The sequence below is a fragment of the Budorcas taxicolor genome, chromosome 4 (assembly GCF_023091745.1).
Source record: "Budorcas taxicolor isolate Tak-1 chromosome 4, Takin1.1, whole genome shotgun sequence".
NCBI lineage: Eukaryota > Metazoa > Chordata > Mammalia > Artiodactyla > Bovidae > Budorcas > Budorcas taxicolor.
In genome coordinates, this window is record NC_068913.1 from 48788294 (window position 1) to 48813181 (window position 24888).

General features: G+C 45.3%; 1 protein-coding gene across 1 annotated transcript in view; it reads right to left on the reverse strand.

Annotated features, from left to right (window-relative positions):
* Positions 1-24888, reverse strand: part of ATXN7L1 (ataxin 7 like 1) — a 256540-nt gene that overhangs the window by 139987 nt on the left and 91665 nt on the right. The window contains exon 3 of the mRNA XM_052638627.1: positions 20146-20250. Within this exon, the coding sequence (XP_052494587.1) occupies positions 20146-20250 (105 nt within the window). The remainder of the gene's footprint in view (positions 1-20145; positions 20251-24888) is intronic.

The window sequence follows — 24888 nt, forward strand, 5'->3', positions numbered from 1 at the left end:
ACGACCGAAGATGAGATGGCTGGATGGCATCACGGACTCGATAGACGTGAGTCTGAGTGAACTCTGGGAGTTGGTGATGGACAGGGAGGCCTGGCGTGCTGCGATTCACGGGGTCGCAAAGAGTCGGACAGGACTGAGAGACTGAACTGAACTGAACTGAACTGAGGTAACAAAGAGGAGTTAGAAAGCACTCATTCCTCAAGGAGTTTGCAGCCCTCCCTTCCCTGTCTTTGTGACATAGCTTGAGAAGAGAGCAGAACTCAAAAGACACTGATTCAAGGAATGGAAACCACTCTTTACATGTAACGAGCCTTTTCAATGGACAGGAGGCACACCAAAATTGTTTTTTCCCCCCCAGGAATGATCACCTCAAAATAGGAACTTTTCTAAAGTAAGTAAATGTGTGGGTTTAATATATCATGTACAGCTGGCTCAGCCTTTTTTAGCTTAAAAAAAAAAAAAAAAAGATTCTATGATTTCACCATGAATGAAATGCAGAATTACCTTAAAGATTCACTTAGTTTTGTGCCTGTCTTTTAATGAGAAAGCTATTCTGTTCTATCATCTTCCATGAAATCACACTTCCTTCCCTTTTTCTGTAAGTGTAAGATGCCTTACTCAGCCTTAGAGCTAAGATGTATCTATTGTGCTTCCAACATTTGTTAATTCATTTGTTCCTCCCCAACCTTATCAAGTAGCTGCAGCAAACACACAGTCTGTAGATGAAGAACAGAAGCTGGAAGAGGCAGGAACAGGAACCCAGACCCATCTTTTAACCCCATGAGAATCACAGTGTGCTGTAGTCTAAGCCCCACGGGGTTCTAGAAGACAGCTAGTATGAACCACTGGCTAAAACTCAATTGGCTGGTCCAGGGCAGGCCTTGTGCTTATACCAAGGGGCTGACTGTTGCTGGTCTGCCAAACAGCTTTGATTTCTTCTGTGGAAGAAAGTTTAAATGTTACAGTTCATGCTAGTTTCTCCTTCAGAACCCTGGATACTGAGAAGCTGGCCATAAACTCCTGGTTACCAGCATCAGTGGCCTGTGTGAGAATCTGTTCCACACCGAGCAGCTCCAGCTTTGAGAAGATGCTCCACATCTGCTCCTGTCTCAGGCTGCTTCAGCGATGCTCAAGGATTCAGGGAAACACTATTGGGGCAGGTATCCTCCCTGTGGCTAGGGATGAACTTGAGTTAATCCAGCCAAGCCTGGGCTCAGATACTCTGGCTCCTGCAGGGATGAAGGGTGTGGCCACAGAAGAAATCAAAGCTGTCTGGCAGGACCAGCAACACAGTCAGCCCCTTGATACAAGCACAAGGCCTTTCCTGGCCAGCCAAGTTCACTCACCACACTGGCCCAGCCTTCACCTACTGGGTGTCACAGCTCACCCATGAGGCACCCAGAGGCATCAGGAGACGTTTTCTGCCTACTGTATTCTTGGGAATAACCTGGTGACTTTAGTTTTATGCAACTGAGAAAACTTAAAGTCCAAGTGAGCTGTCTAGAAAACTATGTGGGTATCTTTCAAGTCACATACAGAGCATGCATCTCAAGGTGAACCCCAATGCATCCTCCATTCCCACTGGCTTTCTTTAATCAAGGCTTTTTAGAACGTCAAGCCCAACCCTTAGTTCTAATTCAGGGGTGCCTGTTGGCTTCTGCTGAGACACTGATTTGATTAGTGGCATTCAGTGGAACTATAGACATGAGATGTTGAGCTTACAAATGTGTGATTTATTTCAGGATTCTGAAATGAGGAACACATCTATTGATGGCATACTGGAGGCTGAGAGATTCTGAGAAAGCATTTCATGCATATAAACGGCGCATGCAGGGGAAAAACAATGTGCTTATGGTCACAACCCGGAAGCTGGGGACCACCCCACTGTGTTCTCCACCCTCATGGAGTGCTGGCTCTGCAGGAAACCGCTGGGATTAGATGATTCTGCGTTTGGACACCCATCTGCCACCTCATTTATCTACCTGTGACAGGGACAGTGCTGGAAGAGAATCAAAAGATGACAAATTGCTTCTGGTTTTAAAGGAGCTGTTCAGGCTGGGTGTACGCCCAGGGGGAACCAGGTTTCATGCCAGCAGCCATCACTTCAACCCGTTATGAGGCCACATCTTGGCAAACACCAACCGGCAGATGATTGCTGTCTCCTTTCACCAGTGGACTTAAAGACACTTGCTCTGAACACCTGAAATCTAGTCATTCTGAAGATGTGTGCGGCACAGAGCAGACCTGCCCACGCGCTGCTGGGAGGCAGGATGGCAGACGTTAGACAAGAGTTCCAGATGAGAGGGGTTTTTTCCCTCATGTTGAGGCAGACAGATAACAGGGGAATGATTTTGCAGGATTCCAGAGCAGAGATACAGTATCAGCAAATGACAGGGAAAGACTGACTCATACAAGATAAGGAGATAAAAATTTCTGGGATAGTGGCCACTGGAATTTGCTTTTGTGGATACAGACCCCTCCTACCCCCACCCCTACCAAGCTTCCAACTTCCCTGGGAGCAGGGAAGAGGTGCATTGGGGTTTCAAGACCTGAGCAAAACGAGTCCTCCACCATCCACTCAGCATATAGCCAGTGGTCCAGCCAAGGTGGGACATCGTTCTGGCTGTGACCTTTCTTCCTCTGTTCTAGCAGATGCTTCCTCTCTGAGAATGACCACATAATTCATGGTTGACATACTCAGTTCTCTGGAGGTGAACATTCCTCAACCCATCTAGTTTGTGTTTCTTCTCTACCATTCGCAAGGCTGGAGAAGTGCCTCGCTATGCTTATGTATTCAGACCTTAGGTGCCCTGATAGTCCTCCTGACAGTCTTTGAGACAGGTACTAATGTTACTTGCATTCTGTAGATGGGGAAACTAAGACACGGTGAGACTGAGGTGTCAGCTGAAGGTCACCTAGCTGGTCAGTGGCAGAGCCACAGTCATGCCCATACAGCTTGGCTGCAGGGTCTGGCGGTTTCTAACCCCTCCCTGCATCTCCAACACAACCAGCCTTCAAATACAGCAGCTGAACCCCACATGGGGACTGGTTAGATAAGGCCTCTGGAGTTCAGTGTGTGCCAGAAGCAGGAGCACAGAGCCTGCAATGTGAAAAGATAGAGGCTCATCTCCAACCCCCTGACTGCTTTCAAAATCCAGGCCAGATGTCCAAACATCTATTTTGTGTTTGTTTGTTTGTTTTGAACACTCCACCACACTGCCCCAGATGCTTCACACTTCTCTATGTTCTCCTTCTTTAGGCAAGCATCTGCCTCATTCCCACACACCTCCTGCCTCTGGCAATCCTCCTACCAGTGACTGATACCCTATGCCTTACCCCATTATACATTTCAGCTAAAAACTCCTATTTTCTACATGGCAGCGAGGTGTATTTATAGCATGACTCACATGCCAAGATGTTCTCAAGATTATCATCTTGAATAATAATCCTGGTGCATAGTCACCATGCCCATTTCACAGATGGGCAAGGAGAGGTGGGAGGTCACAGCAAGGGTGCCAAAGAGTCCTAAACTGCCAGGTCTCTTGAGCCACTTACGTATCATCCTCTCTCCAGACTGCTTCCTCCCATCTTCCTGTTTAACAAACTTATCGAAGGCCAGGAGATGAGAGAGGCCCTCAGGATCAAGTTGTACTGTATCTGTGTCTGCACTCCGGTTCCCAGAATACTAACAAGCAATTCTGAGGTCCAGTGGCAGGAACATCAATGCTCAGATTTTTGCCAAAACCCATTCTTATTAGTAGGTTTACATGCATGAAACACGTATGTGGAGTTTTTGGTTTGTACAATTCTCTCATCACCCGATACAACTAATCAGAATGCTGAGTGGATTTATTTGCATGCAGATCACAACTAACTAACTGCCTTCAATGTCTGCTGAAATGACTGTGACTTTGTTCTGAAGGAATCTTCAGGCCAAGAAATGAAAAGGCATATCATAACCTATAGGCAGGCTGAATAACATTTCTTCAGAGTCAACACTGTTAAGATTGTTTTTCAAATAGTTATTAGAGAAAGCTCAGATCTCAAGTGAGAGAGATATAAGAGAGTCAGAAGATGTGTTCATTGCCTGGAGCTGGGAATTAGAAATACAAAGACTGTCAGGTTCATAAAAGGTGGATTTGTCTCCAATTGGGGACATACTATTTGGTGGCCTCTGTGTATTTTTCTCACCAGGGTCTCTGTTCATGGCAAATGCACTGAGGTGAGATATGTGATGTTAGGAAAGTTGCTAAACTTCTCTGAGCTTCCAAACCTGGGAAGCCAGCTCCCACCAGTCCACCTTCCTGAGCTGTTACTCAAATCAAAATGAACACAGTAGGAGAGGGTGCTTCGTAAATGGCAAGATGCTGTAGCTGTTTCTAAAGATACATGATCACCCTCAAAAGGCGGTAGTGAGAGCAGAAGCCTCTCATCTCTGTTTTCAAAGGAATCACCTTCTAGAGATACTGCTGAGAAGTGGCATTTGGGAATGTGCCTGCGGAAGACAGCCTCTGTCAGAGGATTCAGAAGCAGGCAAGAGCGCACCATTTCACTCGTTCACCATCTCTGCTCACGTTCGCCCTTGAGTCCTTATCCAGTGCAATACTTGGAGTACTTATAAGGACCCAGTGGAGACTCACACACATGAAACACACCAAAGGATGCCAATCTAAAGATTTCAGTTCCTCCAATGCCGAAAGTTTGTCCACAGGAAAGAAACTGGGGGGATTTCTGGGAGCCCAAGTCTAGGGTAACCAGCTGACTTGGACTTGAACTTCTGGGTCAAGCTGGTCAGTGGACCTGAGCATCGTATTTGAAAATACATTTTGCCTCCTCCCAGATGGCAGGGAACACAGCATCGGAACTAAGGGAGGTCTGGAGGAAGGCATACGTGTCTCTGTGTTCCTAAAGAGTTTATCACTAGAGATTTATAACCTGGGCATTCCCCCGTCTCCTTTTGCTCCTATTAGTTTCAATTTCCCTAGCTGACACCATCAGGAATCCAACAGAATCACACCCCTTCTATTTTCCCTGCGTCAGATTATCACCTCTAAGATATCTCCCTGATCCCTGTTGGTGGCTTCCTGCCACTAGCTAAATCTTCTACCTAACAGCTCGAGGCATCCAGTGCAAAACTGCAGCCTTCAGCAGGACTGGGGCCTGGAGCTGCTGGGCGTGTCCTGTGTGACATTCACCAGGAACACACGTGTGCCACAGAACTGCAGTCCGACTCGAGCACTGACCAGTGGACACAGCAGGGAAATGGCATTTGGGGCCCCTGAGGAGATGTGATCGGTGGGGATTTCCCCTTTAAAAACTTATAGCAAAAGCCTGCCTGAGACCATTCAATATTCATAAGTGGAAAGCAGAGATGGCGTTTCTGTTCCGCCAAGAGCAATAGCTATTTATCACAGCAAATGACTGAAATAGTTGTACGTACAATGTTTTACTCAGTGCTGTAAATTACGGTATACAGAAGATTAAACTTAAGCCTAATGCTACCCTTGAGCTTCAACAGCTGAGTCCTATAAATGGATACCCGTTAAAAAGAGAGAATCTTTTTCCTGGTTACTGTTTAAAAGTGTATCTCTATTAAAAGCTAGTCTTAGACATAAATTACCAGGAAGCCTGCCCCTGGCCCCAGGCAGGCTCTTCCTCAGGGCACTGACTCACAGAATCACACCTAAATGACACAAGGACAAGCCTGAGAGCATGTGCTGTGCTGACCTCCAGAGGGATGGAGTTAAGAGGGACTTTACACAGGCCTGAAAGAACTCTGGGCCAGGGCAGGGGTAGGCAGGGCTCTGCAGGGCCTTAAGGTGATCTTTATGATTAAAATGATCCTGAATCCTACCACTTCACAGAAAATGCTTCTGAAATCTCCTGTTCTGTGAAGTATCATGGAACACAGGCCTGGAGCCGAAGCCCCCTTTCACTAACTACACTTCATTCCCCAAGTACTCACTCCTCAAAGTGTGGTCTGTGGACCAAAAGCATCAGCATCACCTGGGAGCATGTTAGAAACACAAATTTGAATCAGCATGGTAGCAAGAAACGTCTAGTGGGCTCACATGCACATTAAATTTTGGGCATCAAGGGATAAGTAAGCAGGTGTTAACAGGGAGGAACCTCTAGATTTTCACACTGGAAATCATTACATGTGACAAATTGGATTTATGGGAACAGATACTAACACTGGGCTGTAGGATTCTGAGCTCTCTTTGGTCTAATCCTACTTCAGAACATTTTCAGGAACTTGAGAGATTTTTATGAGCTGGGAATGAACGTATCACTCTGAACTAGACAGATGACCCAAAACACCCCAGGGTATAAAACAGAGTGAATTAGCATTCATGCTTTATTAATCAGTCAGGATGCCTCTAATCCTCTTGTGAGTCAGGTGAGAACACATGGCAGTGTTTTGAGCCAGGATTTCAGTTCTTTGTAGTAATTACCAGTTGACTTTAAGTATGTAAAAATCTGTGTTGTTTGAGAAGACACAGATCCTGAACAACTGTATGAGAAAAAAAAGTTATCATTTGGTATGCATGTTAAATAATGGTAGTCACTAAATAGATTTAAATAGACTAAGAGATAAAATAAAATCTACTGTGACCAAGCTAGCAGAGGGGAAAATGTTAAGAAAACTTCTCTAATCTAATGGAAGGCAAGAAAGGAGAACAAAAGCAAATAAAATGCAAGGTACAAAGAACACAAACTGAAAGACAGAGATAAGTCCAAATATATAAAGTACTCACAATAAATGTAAATGGATAAAACTCATCTATTAAAAGACACTATCAGATTGGATTTTTTAAAAAGCCACCTATATACTGCTTACAAGAGAGACTCCTAAAACAAAATGAAAAGTTGAAAATAAAAGACTGGAAAGGCAAATACATATTGACCAAAAGAAAATTAGGTAGCAAGGTTAATCAGATAAAAATAGGACCTAAGGCAAAAGCATTAATAGGGATGAATACTCCATCACTAAAATGACTTGAGTCATAAACTTATATGTATCCTTGGACAGCAAGGAGATCAAACCAGTCAATCCTCAATCCTAAAAGAAATTAACCCTGAATATTCACTGGAAGGACAGATGCTGAAACTGAAGCTCCAATACTTTGGCCACCTGATGCAAAGAGATGACTCACTGGAAAAGACCCTGATGCTGGGAAAGATTGAGGGCAGGCGAAAGAGGGTGACAGAATATGAGATGGTTGGATGGCATCACTGACTCAATGGACGTGAGTCTGAGCAAGCTTCAGGAGATAGTGAAAAAGAGGAAAGCCTAGCGTGCTGAAGTCCATGGAGATGCAAAGAGTCAGACATGACTTAGAGACTAAACACCACCACCCAATAGCACAGCCTCAAAACTGTACAGCAAGAAGTGTTAGAGCTTCAGGAGAGACTGACATATAAGCATCATAAGAGACTTAAAACTCCCTTCTCAGAAATTTCAGACCAAGCAGATAAAAATGCAGAGGACATACAAGATTTGAATAACAAAATAATGAATATATGGAACCCTGCACATATATGGAACCCTGCACACAAAAGTGAGATTATACAAATTTTCCAATCACGTATGACATTAAAAAAAAAATGCCAGTGTAATCACAAAGGAGGTATCCTAAGTTATAAAGCTTACTTTTTAAAATAAGTTTAACATATGTTAAACTTATGGTATGCCTTACCCTGCCTTACCCTTATAAGGATAACATAACTTTCCCTGGTTATCACAAATTAAACTAGAAATCAAAAATAAAAATAGTAAGGCCCCCAGACCAAACTTTACATTTGGAAACTAAAACCACACTCCTCAATTACTACTTGGCAATGGTGTGATTTTTTTCTACATGTGGCCTAGTTGCTTTGGGACCAGGTTAATTTATATGAGATCTGTCAGGGGGATCACCAGAAACAGGAAACTCCCTAAGCCATTATAGCTTCATTATTTTGTACTTTGAACTAAATTCTAAACCAAAGGGAAGGTAAAGTACCTGACTCCAGGAAGAAAAGAAGGGATGTGCCTGGGTTAATTATGACCTAGTCATACAGCCACAGAAGCTGCTGTTGGCTCGTTCCCCAGACTGTGCCCTGTTCCACCACACTATGCCCATCTCCTGGGGCCAGCCCAGTTAGCTGCTACTGGCTGGATGCAAAGACTGTCCTAGAAGGGCTCCAGTCACCTGGGAAAAGGTGCTGTTTCATCGACGTGGCATCTTACAATTAAGAGGGTCCTGGAACTGAGTAAATTCCTAGTTAACAGTGGATAGGGGACCTTCTGTCTGCCAGGAACTTCTGAGAAATGATCGGGGAATGCTGCATAGGACACACACTGAACAGATAGGTCTATGTGCCCCTGGGATAGAAAGTGGTCCCCCTGAGAAGTCCACTGAACCCAACCGCAAAACCACCACTTCCTCTGGACTGTGTGGCCAGTTCAACCCACTGCCAGCACTGATGATGGCTGAATGAAGAAAGAAATATTAGAAAGAAAAACACCAAACAACCTAAAAAGAACAGAATGTGGGATGGGGTGATACTGGTCAAGGCACACTGACCACAGGTCTACAAGTTCTGTGGGCCGGTGGGGGTCGGGGAGTTGGAACAGTAAGAAAATAAGAGAGAGGACCACGGCTCTTCTGCCTGTGTTAGGGGCACCTGTGGTGATCAAAATAGCTCAGTGGTTTCCTGGCTCACAAATATGACCAGTCAGAGTGGGGGCATCTCTCAGGGGAACTCCCCCTCCTGTCCTGGGCCTCCTCACGGGTCTCCCAGCCCCTCTCAAGCACCATCAACACCGCCTCACTTCACAGAGGACCTGAGGCAAAGGCTCGCTGTCAGGGCGAGGCTCCCCACCCCCAGGGTGAGCGTCACAGTGGTGAGCGTAGGACAGGGGAGGCTGAAAAAGTGGCACAAGGGTTTTCCAAGCTGCTGTCCAGGCCCTGCCTCTTTTAATGCACCTAGACAGAGCGCCACCATCAGACAATGCCTCAGAGTTGACAGGCGGGTCCTCGAGTTAGCGGGTCAGTCAGGGCTAGCGTCAAGGCACTCTCACTACATGGGGATGGCGCAGCAGGGCTCCTGGGGGAAGCAGGCACATTTGAGAGGGTGACATATGGGGTGGGGACAGCCACCCAGTCAGACAAGCAGAAAATCACAGCCACCACACGAGGGAAGCCACGTTCATCTTAGAAAGAGGCCTCAGGACTTTGAAGAAATCATTTCTGTAAGAGAAAAGTAAACATCTATGATGCTAATAAACAAACAAATAACAGGGTTAGTTAGGAAGCAAACCTTAGACAGAAATCGGTAATTCCAGTTTTCTAAAATAAAGACTAGAGTTACTTCCTCTGGGGGGAAAAAAAAACCAAACACGATTATTCATTCCATGTGAAGTAAGATTCATTACAGTGAACTGTTTACTTAATCTTTCATCATTTACTCCCTTCAATTTACATTTTCTCCCGGACGTATTTATTTCCCATGTGCCTTCTATGCAGCATTCCCCAAAGTGCACTTGTTTTCCAGAAGTGCCCAGCCCTGTGAAAGAGCAGTCCTGGGCAGACTCTTCACTACAGTATTTCCTTGATTCCAGGGTGCCATCGGTTGTAAGAGGCCACATCAACTTAATAGCACCTTTTCCAGAAGAAAACCTGCCATAGTAAATATACACAAGACATGGGAAGAAGCACTCTGACCTCAGAGACAATAGAGCTTGGAACCTTCTTTAGAGACACCCTCCACCCGGCCCCAGCGTTCCCAAGGCAAGCCTATACACTCCTGTATGTGACGCTTTGGGTGGGACCTCACAGTGACCCCAGGCAAAGCACTCAGAATCAGCTCCTTGAGCCAATGCTCCTGATGCGCTTCCAAAAGGAAAACTGATGGTGGAGTGGCAGCTTGGATGAGAACTGGGTTCTAGCATCAGGGAGAGAGGTGAAAAGGAAGGAGAGTCAAAACCACCTTTGAAAACCCTTCCACTCATAAAGTACAGTAGACACAGTTTCGGGATGGGAGACTTTCCACAGCCAATTTCTCCTCCAGGATTGGAAAAGATGTTTGCTTTTCTGCTTGGGGCATGGATGAAGGAGTGGGCTTGTACCTGGGACCACATTACTAACAAAAACGTTCATTATTGTTATTATTATTGTCACTCAGTACAGGTCGGTGAATTCAGATAAATTAAGAGTGATGGGACTCCAAAGCAAAAGGGATGCATTTTTGTTTTTACTGCAAGACCTCTGAGTGCTTTGACGGGCTAATAGGCACTGAGAATCTCCAGAGAGGAATCTGGCACACAGTCTTTCCCAGGCGTGTGTGTGCGCCCAAGCCCCAGCTCTCAGTGAACGGATGGACTACTCCAGGGAGGAAACACTGTTGCTCTGCTCACTACCCCAGATGGGGGCAATTCCAAAATGACCTTTGGAATCAGCGCCGGCAACATTCTTTACTTGGATTTAAATAAAGCGATGGCTGTTCCCCTAATTTTCCTCGGTTGATACAGCTCTGAGGAATGGAATGGAGCAGCCCATATAACAGCGAGGACAAGCCAGAGATGAGTCAGAAGCCCGAGGTCATGTTACAGTGACAGCCTTCCAGAACTCAGCTGTGGTCAGGGATCAAAGCAGCAGCCTCTCCAGCGCAAAGTGAGGCAGGACGGTTCCCCTGCATCAGCTGCATCTGAACAGAGACAGTACTTCTCTTTCAAGGAGCAACATCTTCTAGACGAATGTGTTCGCTTACCTGTGGAATTTGACTTATTCCCAACTTGGAAGTAAGTTTTCCTTCCAGGCTTGCTTTTTCCCTCCTTCCTTCCAAAATGCCTTTTTTAAAAAGTGTTTTGAGCACCAACTGTAGATCCAGCATTCATCGTGTTAACTTTGGGAACACAATGGTGAGCACTACGAAAGGGCTCCTCAAAACTCCTAGTCTGTGCCTCTGTCTGTGCGTGCAATGGGGGTGGATAAGCAAACAGGCATTTGCAGTAGCTGTCATATATGCTAATGCTGGTGAAGTGGGGAGTGCCAAGAGTACTTGAGTCGGGATTAGAGGAGTCCTTCCTTCTTGCTGTCTGTGCACTAAGTCAGGAAATGTCTCCAGGCTGGGACACAAGGATGCAGAAGACACAGTCTCAGCCCTCAGGAGCTGAGTACCTAGAGCTCACAGGTGACTGTGGCACAGTGACTGGTGGGATGCAAAGGGCACAGGGACCAGCTGACAATTTAGTTGGGTAGTAGCTGAACTCAGCAGAAACACTTGGGGTGTCACTAGCTTAAAAAGAGGTTTATCAGTGATATAAAAATAAAATCACCTATACTTGGAAAAAAGAAATCCCAAGATACTGAAATGGCTATTGTCAAGGTCAACAGCATCCTTGGTGGAAATCTAGTGACCTTTTCTCTTCTCGTTCAACTACCTGGCATTTGATTGGCTCTACACTTTCTGCTCTTGGCTCCCATGTTGTCATCCTCTGTTGCTTTTCCTATAGGTCACTGGCCATTCCCCTTCTAACTAACTCTAAATGTTGACCTTCCCTTTTACAATGTAATCCATCAGCAGATGCTGTCAGCTACATTTCCAAAATAGATCTCACGTTTACCCTTCACTATCCACCTGCACAGCTATGTCTCAGTCCCTTCAAGGTCTCCCAGACTCCAAGCAGCCAGAGTGACCTTCTGAAAACAGAAGTCGGACTATGTCTTTCCCTCATGCAGGGTCCTCCCATGTCTTCTCACCACACCCAGAATGAAGCCCAAACTCTGGGCTCTGCCCTACAGGGCTCTGCAATACTGCTCCCACCCACCTCTCTGAAGCCCTCAAAACACCTCACCTGATGTGCTCTTCCTGTGGCTTGATCTCATTTTCATCTACGTTATTTAAACTATCAGAACGCAGGCTTTATGAAGGTCACGCTCTAGTCTTGTTCACCACTATTTGTCTGCAGCACTAGAACAATGCCTGGCATATAAGTAGGTGCTCAATAAATATTTTTCAAATAAATAAATGAGTCAAAGCTATGTGACTCTGAAGAAGGTAACCCAAAAGATTCAGCCTTCAAGAAATAGGCTTGAATGAGATAGAAGAGGGTTTTTTTCTTTCAAGTAAAAATGAATTCAATAATGCTAAAACTATGAAGATCCTCTTAATCTATCTCTAAATTTGAGCTGAATCATTACATCTGCTATTTGTCCACTTGTAACATTTACCTGATTCACAGAAACGTGCAAGAAAAGGTAATTCCATTGAATTTAGAGGAAATTATCTACTGTTTTGGTGGTAGGGGTGGGGATCTCACGGATCTGCTCATTTGTTGGGGATGAACAAGAAACTACAGGCAGAACTGATGGTGGTACCCATTCCACCTCTCCCACAAGCTTGCTTCTTTTTACTTTTTGATATTTAAAGGTCTATCCAAATGCCATGACTCTCAACACATGGACTGTAATCAGTTTATTCTTCCATTCTGATTTCCCTCAAAATTGTGCCGAAGTTTTTCACCTATACCAACAAGCAGACGATCAGAAGTGTAAGTTAGAAAAATGAGAGATAAGGGACTCAGGTGCCCCCAAGCACCTGCACTTAGGCTCCAGCATCCTACAGGGGATCAAAACAACCTTTCTATATGGAAGTTCAGTTATGCTATTGCAGGGAGTTTGAGATCCAAAACATTAAATGAGTAAAGTCATCAAGAGTCAGACATAGGCTGGAATCCTAGTTCTGCCACTTACATCAGCAAGATCTTGAGGAAATTTATTAAATCCTCTGAGTCTCCCTGTCCTTGGGTGTGAGACAGGAATAATGGGACTAGAGCACCTTAGGGTGGCAGTAGGATTAAATTTAAAAAATATCTCAGCATATATAAGTGCTCAATAATTGTTATTGGCACTTCTCATCTTCCATTAACAGATAAGAAGACAAGCCAGGGTTTGGGACCAGGTCAACCTGCTATATTCTAGATATACTTTTAATTCTAATTTGAGCAGCAGGAAGTTCAAAAATATAAACATTTGAAGGGGCGCAAAATGTGGTGCTACTCTGTTGTAGATTTTTTTTTTCAGTTGTAATTCTTGATATAAGGTATCACCATTTGTGAGTGCATGGTTAGTTTTGCTTTGGGATCTTCTTAGAATCAACTGTAGGAATTTCCTTAGTATCTGTCCTATGGTTACACTTTACTGGGGAGTATGGAAAGATGAAATAAGAAGAAACAACCACAGACATTGTTTCTGACTGTAAGGAACCCCAAAGATATATCAAGCCAGGAGTTAATTTCAGATCAGGGATACCTTCATCAAATTAAGGTTAAAAAAAGAATCTCACTAACAAAATCAAGTTTGCACAGATTCACCTGATCTTGCCAAGTCTTATTAGTTAATACTGCCGGACTTGACAAAGAATATGTTCAATCTGACCAATTTCCCTTAATTACTTTATTTGTCTCTGGTGTAAGTAATCTAGTTCATAAAACACAACTCACAATAACAACAGAAATTTAATCTCAACAAACAAATCCCACTTAACTGACCAAAATCTTCAGTCCTACTCTGTGGCAATCTACACCTTCGGAACGGAAGTTCTGGCAGGATAATGAGCCAGTGATGATATCCTGGAAGCCCAGGGGCACTGACACTGGGAGGGACTCCCTTTCTCTAGGGCTCAGAAGCACAAATGGTTTGTTTCCTCCTCAACTAGAGGTCACCCGGAGATAGACGAAATAAAGAGAACAATTGCAGGAAACCCTGAAACCTCACTAATGAGGCTTCCATGTGTGGCTGCTGGGCTCTGCTGCTCTTGGTCCCCACCCAGCAGCAGCATCTGCATGTGCACGCAAGGGATGGAGGTGCCAGCTTCCAGGAGCCAGTTGCTGCCACTCATTTATTTTGTGGCTCAGCCCCTCTGCTTTAGCTCACAGTTCATTAAATTCTACTGCATCACCATCAACATGCAAAACAGCTACTTGAAGGGCATTCAAAAAAATAATCAGAAAAGGGACCAAAAGGCCCTCTCTAAGAAAGGAAAAAACTAATCCTATCTTGTCTTTTGAATGACATCTAGGTTCTTTGGTTCTAATATATATTTAAGTAGCAGTGACATCCAAGGAATATCTGTTTGATGGTTGGGGTGTAGGGCCGTATGGTTCTCTGCTTGGAAAGTAAGCACTAAAAGTGGCTGAAAAATTCTGAAGGATCTTTGTATACGAATGTGTTACTTCTTTTGCGACTTTCCCCCATTTTTTTTGATTTTGAGGTGGGAAGGGCTGCGATTGTATGGACTTCAGCAATCTACCTTGTTTATGCTTTGAATATGACCATGATGGGGAAGTTATCCTGATGACCAGCTCACTGGAGGCTGAACTAGTAAACTTTCCACATGCTACTGTGTGGTTCCAGAGAACTGATCTCAGGGCTTAGTGTGCCCATGCACACACACGTATTTGAATGGGGAGGAAAACGTGAATACAGAAAAGCACAGAATACTACACGACAAATGGAGATGTCATAACCCACAGCCGTGGCTTTCACCTGGGGGTCACTTCTGTCCCCTAGTGGACACTGTTTTCACTGTCATGACTGGGGGTGGGGGCAGCTACTGGCACCTAGTGGATAAAAGCTCGGGAAGTTGTTCAATATCCCACAATACAGAGGATGCCCCCAAAACAGAATTTTCCAGCCCCAAATGTTAACTGTGCTGCTGTTGAGAAACTATTCTTTATGGTAGTTTATTATGTAAATATATTAGGAGATAAGGACAGAAAAAATCATATTCCTTTCATTTAGGCAAATCATACAACTTCATAAATGCTCAACCCAATTACAAAACCACAGCTAGAATCTACTTATTATTTTTCCCTTTACTTACAATATTTCAAACTGATTAAACACATGCAACTTCTAAATGTAATAAAACTATTTTCTCATCGTAGGTACCTTGAACCTTCTAGTTTTGAACTTATATATAGGCTCATGCACACAAATCGGACCACACACACACACACACACACAAACACACACACACACACACAAACATACAACATACACAGAAGACTCTTCAGAAGAAACGGCACTCTCTCCGCACTGAGCTTGGAACCCACAGTACCGATGCAGAGAAAGTCACCAAGGTCACCCTCACACTGCACAGTAATCATAAATGAATATCCTTTGGACAAGACTTCATTATAAATCTCTGTAGCTTATCACTTGGTTAATGAAAGCGTAACTTTTTTTTTTAAAGCAAACTTTGTTCCACCACTGTGCTAAAAGTACTTTCCACATGGGAGCTCCTTTAATCATCAAAACAATCTTAGGAGAAAAACTACAATCCCATTTTAAGAATAGGAGACCGAAGCACAGAGAGGCAAAGTAACCCGCCCAAGGTCACACAGCTAACAAGTGGTAGAGCTGGAACTTGAACGTAAGAAGACTCACCCCAGAGAGGCAATTCCCAACCACGCGGCTCCCACATCGTGTCAGTGCATCAAGTCACAACTTGGGCTGGACAGCTATGAAGGGTAAGGATGTTGGCTGAGTGGGATCAGTTCACCTAAGGAGAGGCTTTTTCTGTTTCCCTCTTTTCTATCTTAATGCCTAAATAACATCATCAACTCACCTAAGAGACTTTAGAAACAAACCAATCCCTCAAGATCGTAATCTCCTGGGCAGAGGTTTAAAAAGCATCTAAAGGGCTGCTATATAGAGGAAACAGGCCTAAGGGGCCCACACAGGAGGAGCGGCACAGCCACTGGCACAGCCCCAGTGGCCTGGAGAGCCCCAGGCCAGGCGGAGGTTCTCCTGAGCAATGGGCACATGCCTGCTTTTTACATCTAGGACACAAGCTTGGGGCACAAAGTCAGGAGTAACAGGAAAGCAGCCAGTCGTGGGAGTCGGGGAGGGAGGTGGCCAAGGCTGGCTCGACCTGGGCAGGGACCCCAGAGAGATACTGGGAGCTTCATGGTGTTTCCAAAGGAGCAGACACTGGAGCCCAATGTGAATGTAAACCATATTTGTAAAGGTGGATCCTCAGGACTCCTGGCAATGTAATCATCTTTAGGCCAACAAGTCTTGCCTCCAAGAGTGTGGGAAGCCGAAGATGAATCACAGGCCAGAGTCCGCAGGCTGACCTCCATGCGTACATCCCCCGAGACAGGGTGAGAAACGAAGGCAGGAAGCACTTGACTGAATTGGTTTTCCCATTTTTCATAAGAAACATTCAACATAATAAAAAATAGCCACACTTTATTGACAATAATAGCTACCCTTTCTTTATTTCCTTACTATGTGCCAGGAAACTACTTTATCTCTGTTCCTTACAGTAATGCTGCAAGGCAGGAACTATCCCTTCATTTCAGAGGAAAATGAGGCCCAGAAAGGTCATGTAATTAGCCTGAGGTCTCACAGCTAGGAACCCAGGTCTGTTTGACTCCAAAATTTATGATTTTTTCCACAATCGCTTTCACTGTTTCACATTATCATCAACCTCCAAAGTCCTGAGAACCAACTGCCTAAATACGCGCGCGCACACACACACACACACACACACACACACACACACACACACACCTTCCATTTAACTTAATGAGGCCACTGAAATCTTGAAGGCTGCCATGCACCCATCTCTCTGAGTATGGTGTAATCCTTAAAATCAGGCACCAAATCCCAGGTGCTGAGAATGAGCAAGTTTCCAAGAGAACACATAGCCCAGTCCCTTGTCACTTAAAAAGGTGAAGAGTCGGGGTCTTAGGGCTGGGTAAGGCTGAACTGGGACCTGGCCCCTGGGCTGTGTCCCTTCCACTGCACTTCAACTCTGCTTCCCAGGGCCAGGGCCAGTGATGATAAATTCATTTCTGGGTGCTGGGAATACAGAGCTGAAAAGGTATTAATACATCCCTAATCCTGAAAGGATCCTCGAAGCTGGTGGATATAGCTGAGACAGCCCACGGGTAACTGAAGTGCAAGGCAGGAGTGCGGGAGGTGTTCTGTGAATAGGAAGAGCGACAAGCCGTGTCCAGCTGAAGGCCACGCAGAGATGCCATGGGGAGAAGAGAAATGAACCCATGCTCTGGGTGTTCCGCAGGAAAGCACCTTTCACCAGTCCTTTCGTACCAAACCCCCCTGTGGCAGGCAGAGCACTCATTTTATAGACCAGGTGGAGGCCACCAGCCTGAGCTCATGTAGTTAATAGGGGAGTCATGTGAAATGCTCTGTCTGCCTCCAAAGCCCACGCTCTCTCCATTATAACAAACTTCAAATGCTGCTCTGAGGAACCCTGGTGGCTTAGTAGGCCAGGAAAGTGGCACTTGAGCCCTTACCCCAATTTCAACCCCCGTGGCTCTGCTGGGCATCTGTATCCATACTGGGGTTCTATAGACGAGATTCCATTTGAGAGAAAACTCTGCAGCTAACATGATTGAATCTGAAGCCAGGTATTATGATGTGCTCCCTGGCAGACAAGTGGGTTCAGGCCTTGGAGTTTGGGCTAGGACAAGAGGGGCCTGGGAGCCACACCAGGAGGAAGTGAGGGGCAATGGCTATGCAAGCCAGGGAAACACGCACTTCCCTCACTCAGGAGCTATGCTGCCTGCATTCAAAACCAGGCTCTACACCTGCTTAGTTTTGAGACCCTGGGCAAAGCAATCCTAAGCCTTTGCTTCCTCAAGTTCAAACTGGAAGTCATATTGGTACCTACTTAGTGGGGGCGTTGAGAGGGTTACATGTTCAAAGATAAGGAATGCATCTGTTACAGTCCCTGGTACCTCGTGCAAAGCCATTCTCATTAACTTGTTGATTACAGCAAGGCTAGTCATAGGAGGTAAAAGAGCAAGAAAAGAAATACTGTGATACCATAGGAGGAATTCTTAAGGCAGCTAAGAAATCCTCCTTGCCCCTTAAGTGTTGCCCTGGTTCTGAGTTCTGCCTTGTGTTCTCCTGCCCTTGATAAATGCAAGTGAGAACCTGTGGGATACGTACCTGACAGACGAGGGAGGCTTAAGGGCCTCCATTTCCTGAGCTGTGGTCGTGTCCTACCACTGCTTGTCAGCTGCTTCAGCAAGAAGCCCAAGACTGGGTTTCAGGTGATGAGATCCGTAACCTCAAACCCCCAAACTAATTTACTGCCATTGCTCAGAGCAGATGGCTACAAAACCCTCAGCTGCGCCCCTAAGCTTGACTTGCTCTTGAACCAAAAGGCCCAGGATAGAGGGAGGCATGTGTCAAGGGAGCCGAGCCCTAGCCCTCGAGGTCTCCTTCACTGGCTATGTGGGGTCTTGCCTTGGGAGGAATTCTGCAGGGCACAGTGGGGGTCCCGGGTCCCATTTAGGTTCTTTCCATCAGAAACTCTGCCAGTGAATTAAATTCCCAGAGAAGGTTTTGATGACTTATGGGATTTTCCTCGTCTCATTCACTGCTGTATCCCAGCACCCAGAACAGCAGCACATCCTAGGAATGAATGAATGACGATTCCTTCCTGCATCTTCATGAGACAATCAGCAGCAGGGCCCACAGAGTTTCCATAGTTGCTCCCTGACCTGCCAGCTGTGTGGGATCTTTCTTGCCACTGCTCTGCTACTGACTCCCCTACTTGTCACCTCAGCTGGTAGCATCAGCACTGTGCCTCTGACAGTCTGCTTGGGAGGTTTGGCCCTTTCCTCCCGGCAGAAGGGAGGGTCATTTGCTACAGGGCATCTAGCAAGAAGGTCAGCGAGTGCCCAGCACACAACTTGCTCCTTTCATGCTCTATCTGCCAGAAATGAAAACGTTAGAGTGGGAAGCTCCCACGGAAGTCATCACTCGTGGAAGAGACGAGGAAACCAAACCCTGAGACATATAGCAAGTAACCCCAAGTCACAGAGGTGGCTGCCAGGAGGGGCAGAAGACCTGGCCTCTCAACAGAGCTGTTTGTATGGCACTTGCTAGGAGCCTCTGTCCCCTTGCAGGTCAAAAAGTCTCAGAAGCCTGGATTCTTCTTTCTACATATTATAAATACGAAACACAACTATAGTACACACACAGATGCAGGTTATATACAGAAACACACTGCTATGTAAATGTCATATACATATATACATATTTGTAACTGATATTAAGATACATATAACTATTCAATAGTCCCAAGTACCTTTACTGGTGAGATTAGACAAGCTCATCTCCTTTTATTTTATACCGATTTATTACAGAATGGTGAGAACTGAAGGGCTAGGGGAAAAGAAGAAATCCTGAGTGTGAGAAAGGAGAAATATATAATTTGCCAAAGTGTATTCAATATTATAATTGCTTTGACTTTTTTTAGGTACAATGTTTAATGCACTTTGAAATTTAACACTAAAGAAGGGCATTCGGATTTTATGTTCAACAAAAGAGAGGAGATTTTAAACCAAAAGATTGGGAACTACTGTTCTGGAACTCAGAGCACATTACAGCTTTGGAAATTGGCTGGTCCAACAACATCCCGTTTGAAGAGAAGGAAACCTCCACTCAGCTTAAGTCACTTCCTATCCTCAGGTTAGTAACCCTTTATCTGCTCTTAAGGGAGCAACCGTGTGGACGTCAGCTGTGGTGTGCCCAAGACACCGGCAGTGAAGGCGGCCAGCGTTTGCTGTGGAGCTGCTGAGCGGTTTCACACCAAGGATGTAAAGACAGAGGGAAAGCAAGTTCCCAAACATGCCTGTTTTTCTTCCTTTTTTTTTAAACAAGCAGGACTCTTGGAAGAGGAGAAGCTGAACTCGTGGCTGTGTTTGCATTTCCTGGGGGTTGGCACCCCAGTGGCCCCCACGGTGGGCTGCCCTGGCCCCTCTCTCTCTCTCTCTCTCTCTCTCTCTCTCTCTCGGAAGAACCGAACATCTGGCTGTGAGGCTGCAGGAGTGGCTCCTTGAGCCACTGCTGTCCCTCCCCTTTGTCACCTGCGAAGACCACCATCCATCTACCTAAACAATGGGACGTTTTCTGTCTGGTGCCCCCACAGCACCGAACATTTTGGCAGGAGGGCTATCCCTGACTACCCCTAAGGCAGTCGGCCTGGAAGCCGAGGCAGAACCCCAGGGGGATTCACCCAGGGCCTCGGGCTCAGACAGACCCAGGGCCAGACCACAGGGCAGGGCTCCTCTCGGATGCTGGACATCGGCCAGTGCAGGAGTCCACTTACCGCAGTGGGACTGGAAGACCTGCGGCTTGACGACCTGGTTACAGGCGCTGCACACCACGAGGTAGAAGTCGTCGTGTGCTGGGTAGTGGCCGAACAAGTGCATATCTGTGGGGGGAAAGGAAAACAGGTTGTTTTGAAAAAGCAACCAAGTCTTAGAAGGTGGATGGTTTCTTCTTGGAATGTCCTCCAGGGCAGGTTTTCAAACAAGACCGGCAGAAAGGCAATCATCTTTAGAAAAGGGCACGCAGCTTGTCCAAATGCAGCTCCTTACTCTCAGAGAAGCCCATGCCTCCAAGAATCCCTCCTCATTTCCCTTGCAAATGGATGGCTACCACTGATGGCTTAGCCTGCGGCATTTGGGCTGCCCGGAATCACATGCCACAGGGAGTCACTCTGTCCTGAAAGAGGGCCCCAGGGTTCACTGGGACCCAGTGAGGCTCCAGTTATTTTAGGATGAGGGGGAAGTTCACCCAAACCCATTCCAGCATAAGCAGAGGCCTCTCTGGTATGTGACAGAGTAAGAAGGGCTGGAGAGAGAAAAAGGTGTCATCCTGGTTTAGGCAGCTGCCTGGGTACCCCCATCACCTGCAGAAGATGCCAGGGTAAAAGGAAGTGTCCAGACAAGTGGCTTGCTGGCTGCCATCATTATCCATTCTTCACTTGGCAAATATTTACCAAGTGCCTAAGTGTGCCTGGGCACCAACCGTGCTGGGTGCCAGGGCTGACTGGTGAACAAGAACAAGAGCCCTACTCTGCTGGAGCATAAAAGAGAAGCATTGACCAGATTCACACAGGTCATCCTGTGGGTGTAGCTGTGGTACCCACTGAGGAGAGGAGGAACAGGGTCCCATGAAAGCATGTGGTAGGCTGACCTAACCCTGACTGAATCATTAGAGAGGCTTTCCCGAGGAGGGATTAGAGAAAGAAAAGGTCAGGGGAGAGAGGAAGAAGTTTCAGGTCCACCATGGAAGGAGATTCTGTGTTGGAGGAAGCTTTTGGCTGAAACAGAAGAACAAGAAGGGAGCCCGGAAGGTATAAGCTTTGTGGATCAACATGGAGAAAACCCATGGACAGAGGAGCCCAGAGGACTATAGTCCATAGGATTGCAAAGAGTCATATATGACTGAGCAACTAACACACACACACACACACACACATAGATTTTGAACCTGACTTTAGGAACAATGGGAAGCTACTGAAGGTTTTTAAGCAAAGTGGTGACAGAATCAAATACATACTGTTGGAAGATCAGTTATGTGGTCTATGAGACACAACAGCACACTTAACTCCACACAAAAACCTGTTCATGCATGGCCATTGTAGCATTACTCATAAAAGCCCAAGGGTGGAAGCAACCCAGTTCAGTTCAGTCGCTCAGTCGCATCTGACTCTTCGCGACCCCACAGACCACAGCAGGCCTCCCTGTCCATCACCAACTCCTGCAGTCTACTCAAACTCATCTCCATTGAGTCGATGATGCCATCCAGCCATCTCATCCTCTGTCATCTCCTTCTCCTCCTGCCTTCAATCTTTCCCAGCATCAGGGTCTTTTCTAATGAGTCAGCTCTTTGCATCAGGTGGCCAAAGTATTGGACTTTTGGCTTCAACATCAGTCCTTATGATGAACACTCAGGACTGATCTCCTTTAGGATGGACTGGTTGGATCTCTCTTGTCCCTTTGGACAAGGGACTCTCAAGAGTCTTCTCCAACACCACAGTTCAAAAGCATCAATTCTTTGGGGCTCAGCTTTCTTTATGGTCCAACTCTCACATCCATACATGACTACTGGAAAAACCATAGCCTTGACTAGATGGACCTTTGTTGGTAAAGTAATGTCTCTGCTTCTTAATATGCTGTCTAGGTTGCTCATAACTTTCTTTCCAAGGAGTAAGCGTCTTTTAATTTCATGGCTGCAATCACCATCTGCAGTGATTTTCGAGCCCCCCCAAATAAAGTCAGCCACTGTTTCCACTGTTCCCCATCTATCTGCCATGAAGTGATGGGACGAGATGCCATGATCTTCGTTTTCTGAATGTTGAGCTTTAAGCCAACTTTTTCACTCTCCTCTTTCACTTTCATCAAGAGGCTCTCTAGTTCTTCTTCACTTTCTGCCATAAGGGTGACATCATCTGCATATCTGAGGATACTGATATTTCTCCTGGCAATCTTGATTTGAGATTGTGCTTCATCCAGCCCAGAGTTTCTCATGATGTACTCTGCATATAAGTTAAATAAGCTGGGTGACAATATACAGCCTTGACGTACTCCTTTTCCTATTTGGAACCAGTCTGTTGTTCCATGTCCAGTTCTAAATGTTCTTCCTGATCTGCATACAGATTTTTCAAGAGGCAGGCCAGGTGGTCTGGTATTCCCATCTCTTTCAGAATTTTCCACAGTTTATTGTGATCCACACAGTCAAAGGCTTTGGCATAGTCAATAAAGCAGAAATGGATGTTTTTCTGAAACTCTCTTGCTTTATCGATGATCCAGCAGATGTTGGCAATTTGATCTCTGGTTCCTCTGTCTTTTCCAAAACCAGCTTGAACATCTGGAAGTTCACAGTTCACGTATTGCTAAAGCCTGGCTTGGAGAATTTTGAGTATTACTTTACTAGCATGTGAGATGAGTGCAATTGTGAGCTAGTTTGAGCATTCTTTGGCATTGCCTTTCTTTGGGACTGGAATGAAAACTGACCTTTTCCAGTCCTGTGGCCACTGCTGAGTTTTCCACATTTGCTGGCATATTGAGTGCAGCACTTTCACAGCATCATCTTTCAGGATCTGAAACAGCTCAACTGGAATTCCATCACCTCGACTAGCTTTGTTCTTAGTGATGCTTCCTAAGGCCCACTTGACTTCACATTCCAGGATGTCTGGCTCTAGGTGAATGATCACACCATCATGATCATCTGGGTTGTGAAGATATTTTTTGTATAGTTCTTCTGTATATTCTTGCCACCTCTTCTTAATATCTTCTGTTTCTGTTAGGTCCATACCATTTCTGTCCTTTATCGAGCCCATCTTTGCGTGAAATATTTCCTTGGTATCTCTAATTTTCTTGAAAAGATCTCTAGTCTTTCCCATTCTGTTGTTTTCCTCTATTTCTTTGCATTGATCACTGAGGAAGGTTTTCTTATCTTTCCTTGCTATTCTTTGGAACTCTGTATTCAAATGAGTATATCTTTCCTTTTCTCCTTTGCTTTTCACTTCTCTTCTTTTCACAGCTATTTCTAAGGCCTCCTCAGACAGCCATTTTGCCTTTTTGCATTTCTTTTTCTTGGGGATGGTCTTGATCCCTGTCTCCTGTACAAGGTCATGAACCTCCATCCATAGTTCATCAGGCACTCTATCAGATCTAGTCCCTTGAATCTATTTCTCACTTCCAATGTATAATTGTAAGGGATCTGATTTAGGTCATACCTGAATGGTCTAGTGGTTTCCCCCACTTTTTTCAACTTCAGTCTGAATTTGGCAATAAGGAGTTCATGATCAGAGCCACAGTCAGTTCCCAGTCTTATTTTTGCTGACTGTATAGAGCTTCTCTATCTTTGGCTGCAAAGAATATAATGAATCTGTTTCGGTATTGACCACCTGGTGATGTCCATGTGTAGAGTCTTCTCTTGTGTTGTTGGAAGAGGGTGTTTGCTATGACTAGTGCGTTATCTTGGCAAAATTCTGTTAGCTTTTGCCCTGCTTCATTCTGTACTCCAAGGCCAAATTTGCCTGTTACTGCAGGTGTTTCTTGACTTCCTACTGTTGCATTCCAGTCCCCTATAATGAAAACGACATCTTTTTTGGGCGATAGTTGTAAAAGGTCTCGCAGGTCTTCATAGAACTGCTCAGCTTCTTCAGTATTACTGGTCAGAGCATAGACTTGGATTCCTGTGATATTGAATGGTTTGCCTTGGAAATGAACAGAGATCATTCTATCATTTTTGAGACTGCATCCAAGTACTGCATTTTGGACTCTTTTGTTGACTATGATGGCTACTCCATTTCTTCTAAGGTATTCTTGCCCACAGTAGTAAATATAATGGTCATCTGAGTTAAATTCACCCATTCCAGTCCATTTTAGTTTGCTGATTCCTAAAATGTCGAAGCAACCCTGATACCCATCAACTGTTGAATGCATAGATGAAATGTGATATATTCATATAATGGGATATTATTATTTGGCCATAAAAAGACGTGAAGTGCTAATGCCTGCTATAATATGTGTGCGTGCATATTCAATTACATCACTCCTGTCCTACTCTCTGTGACTGTATGGACTGAGCTTCCAGGCTTCTCTGTCCACGGGATTCTCCAGGCAAGAATCCTGGAGTGGGTTGCCATACCCTCCTCCAGGGGATCTTCCCAACCCAGAGATCCAATTTACATCTCCCATGTCTTTTGCATTGGCAGGCTGATTCTCTACCCACTGAACCACCTGGGAACCCCACTACAAATATGGATGAACCTTAAAAATATATGCTAAGTGAAAGAAGCCAGTCACAAAAGGCCACATATTATATGATCCCCTTTATATGAACCATCTAGAAGAGGCAAAGCCACAGACAGAGAGAGGAGATTAGTGCTTGCCTTGGGCTGGGGGGCCTGATAAAGGAGAACTGCTAAAGGTTTACAGGTTTCTTTTGCAGATGATGCAAACAGTCCCAGACTGATAGTGGTGATGGTTACACAAAGCTGTGAATATATTACAAGCCACTGAATTGTATGCTTTAAATGGGTAAATTGTATGAT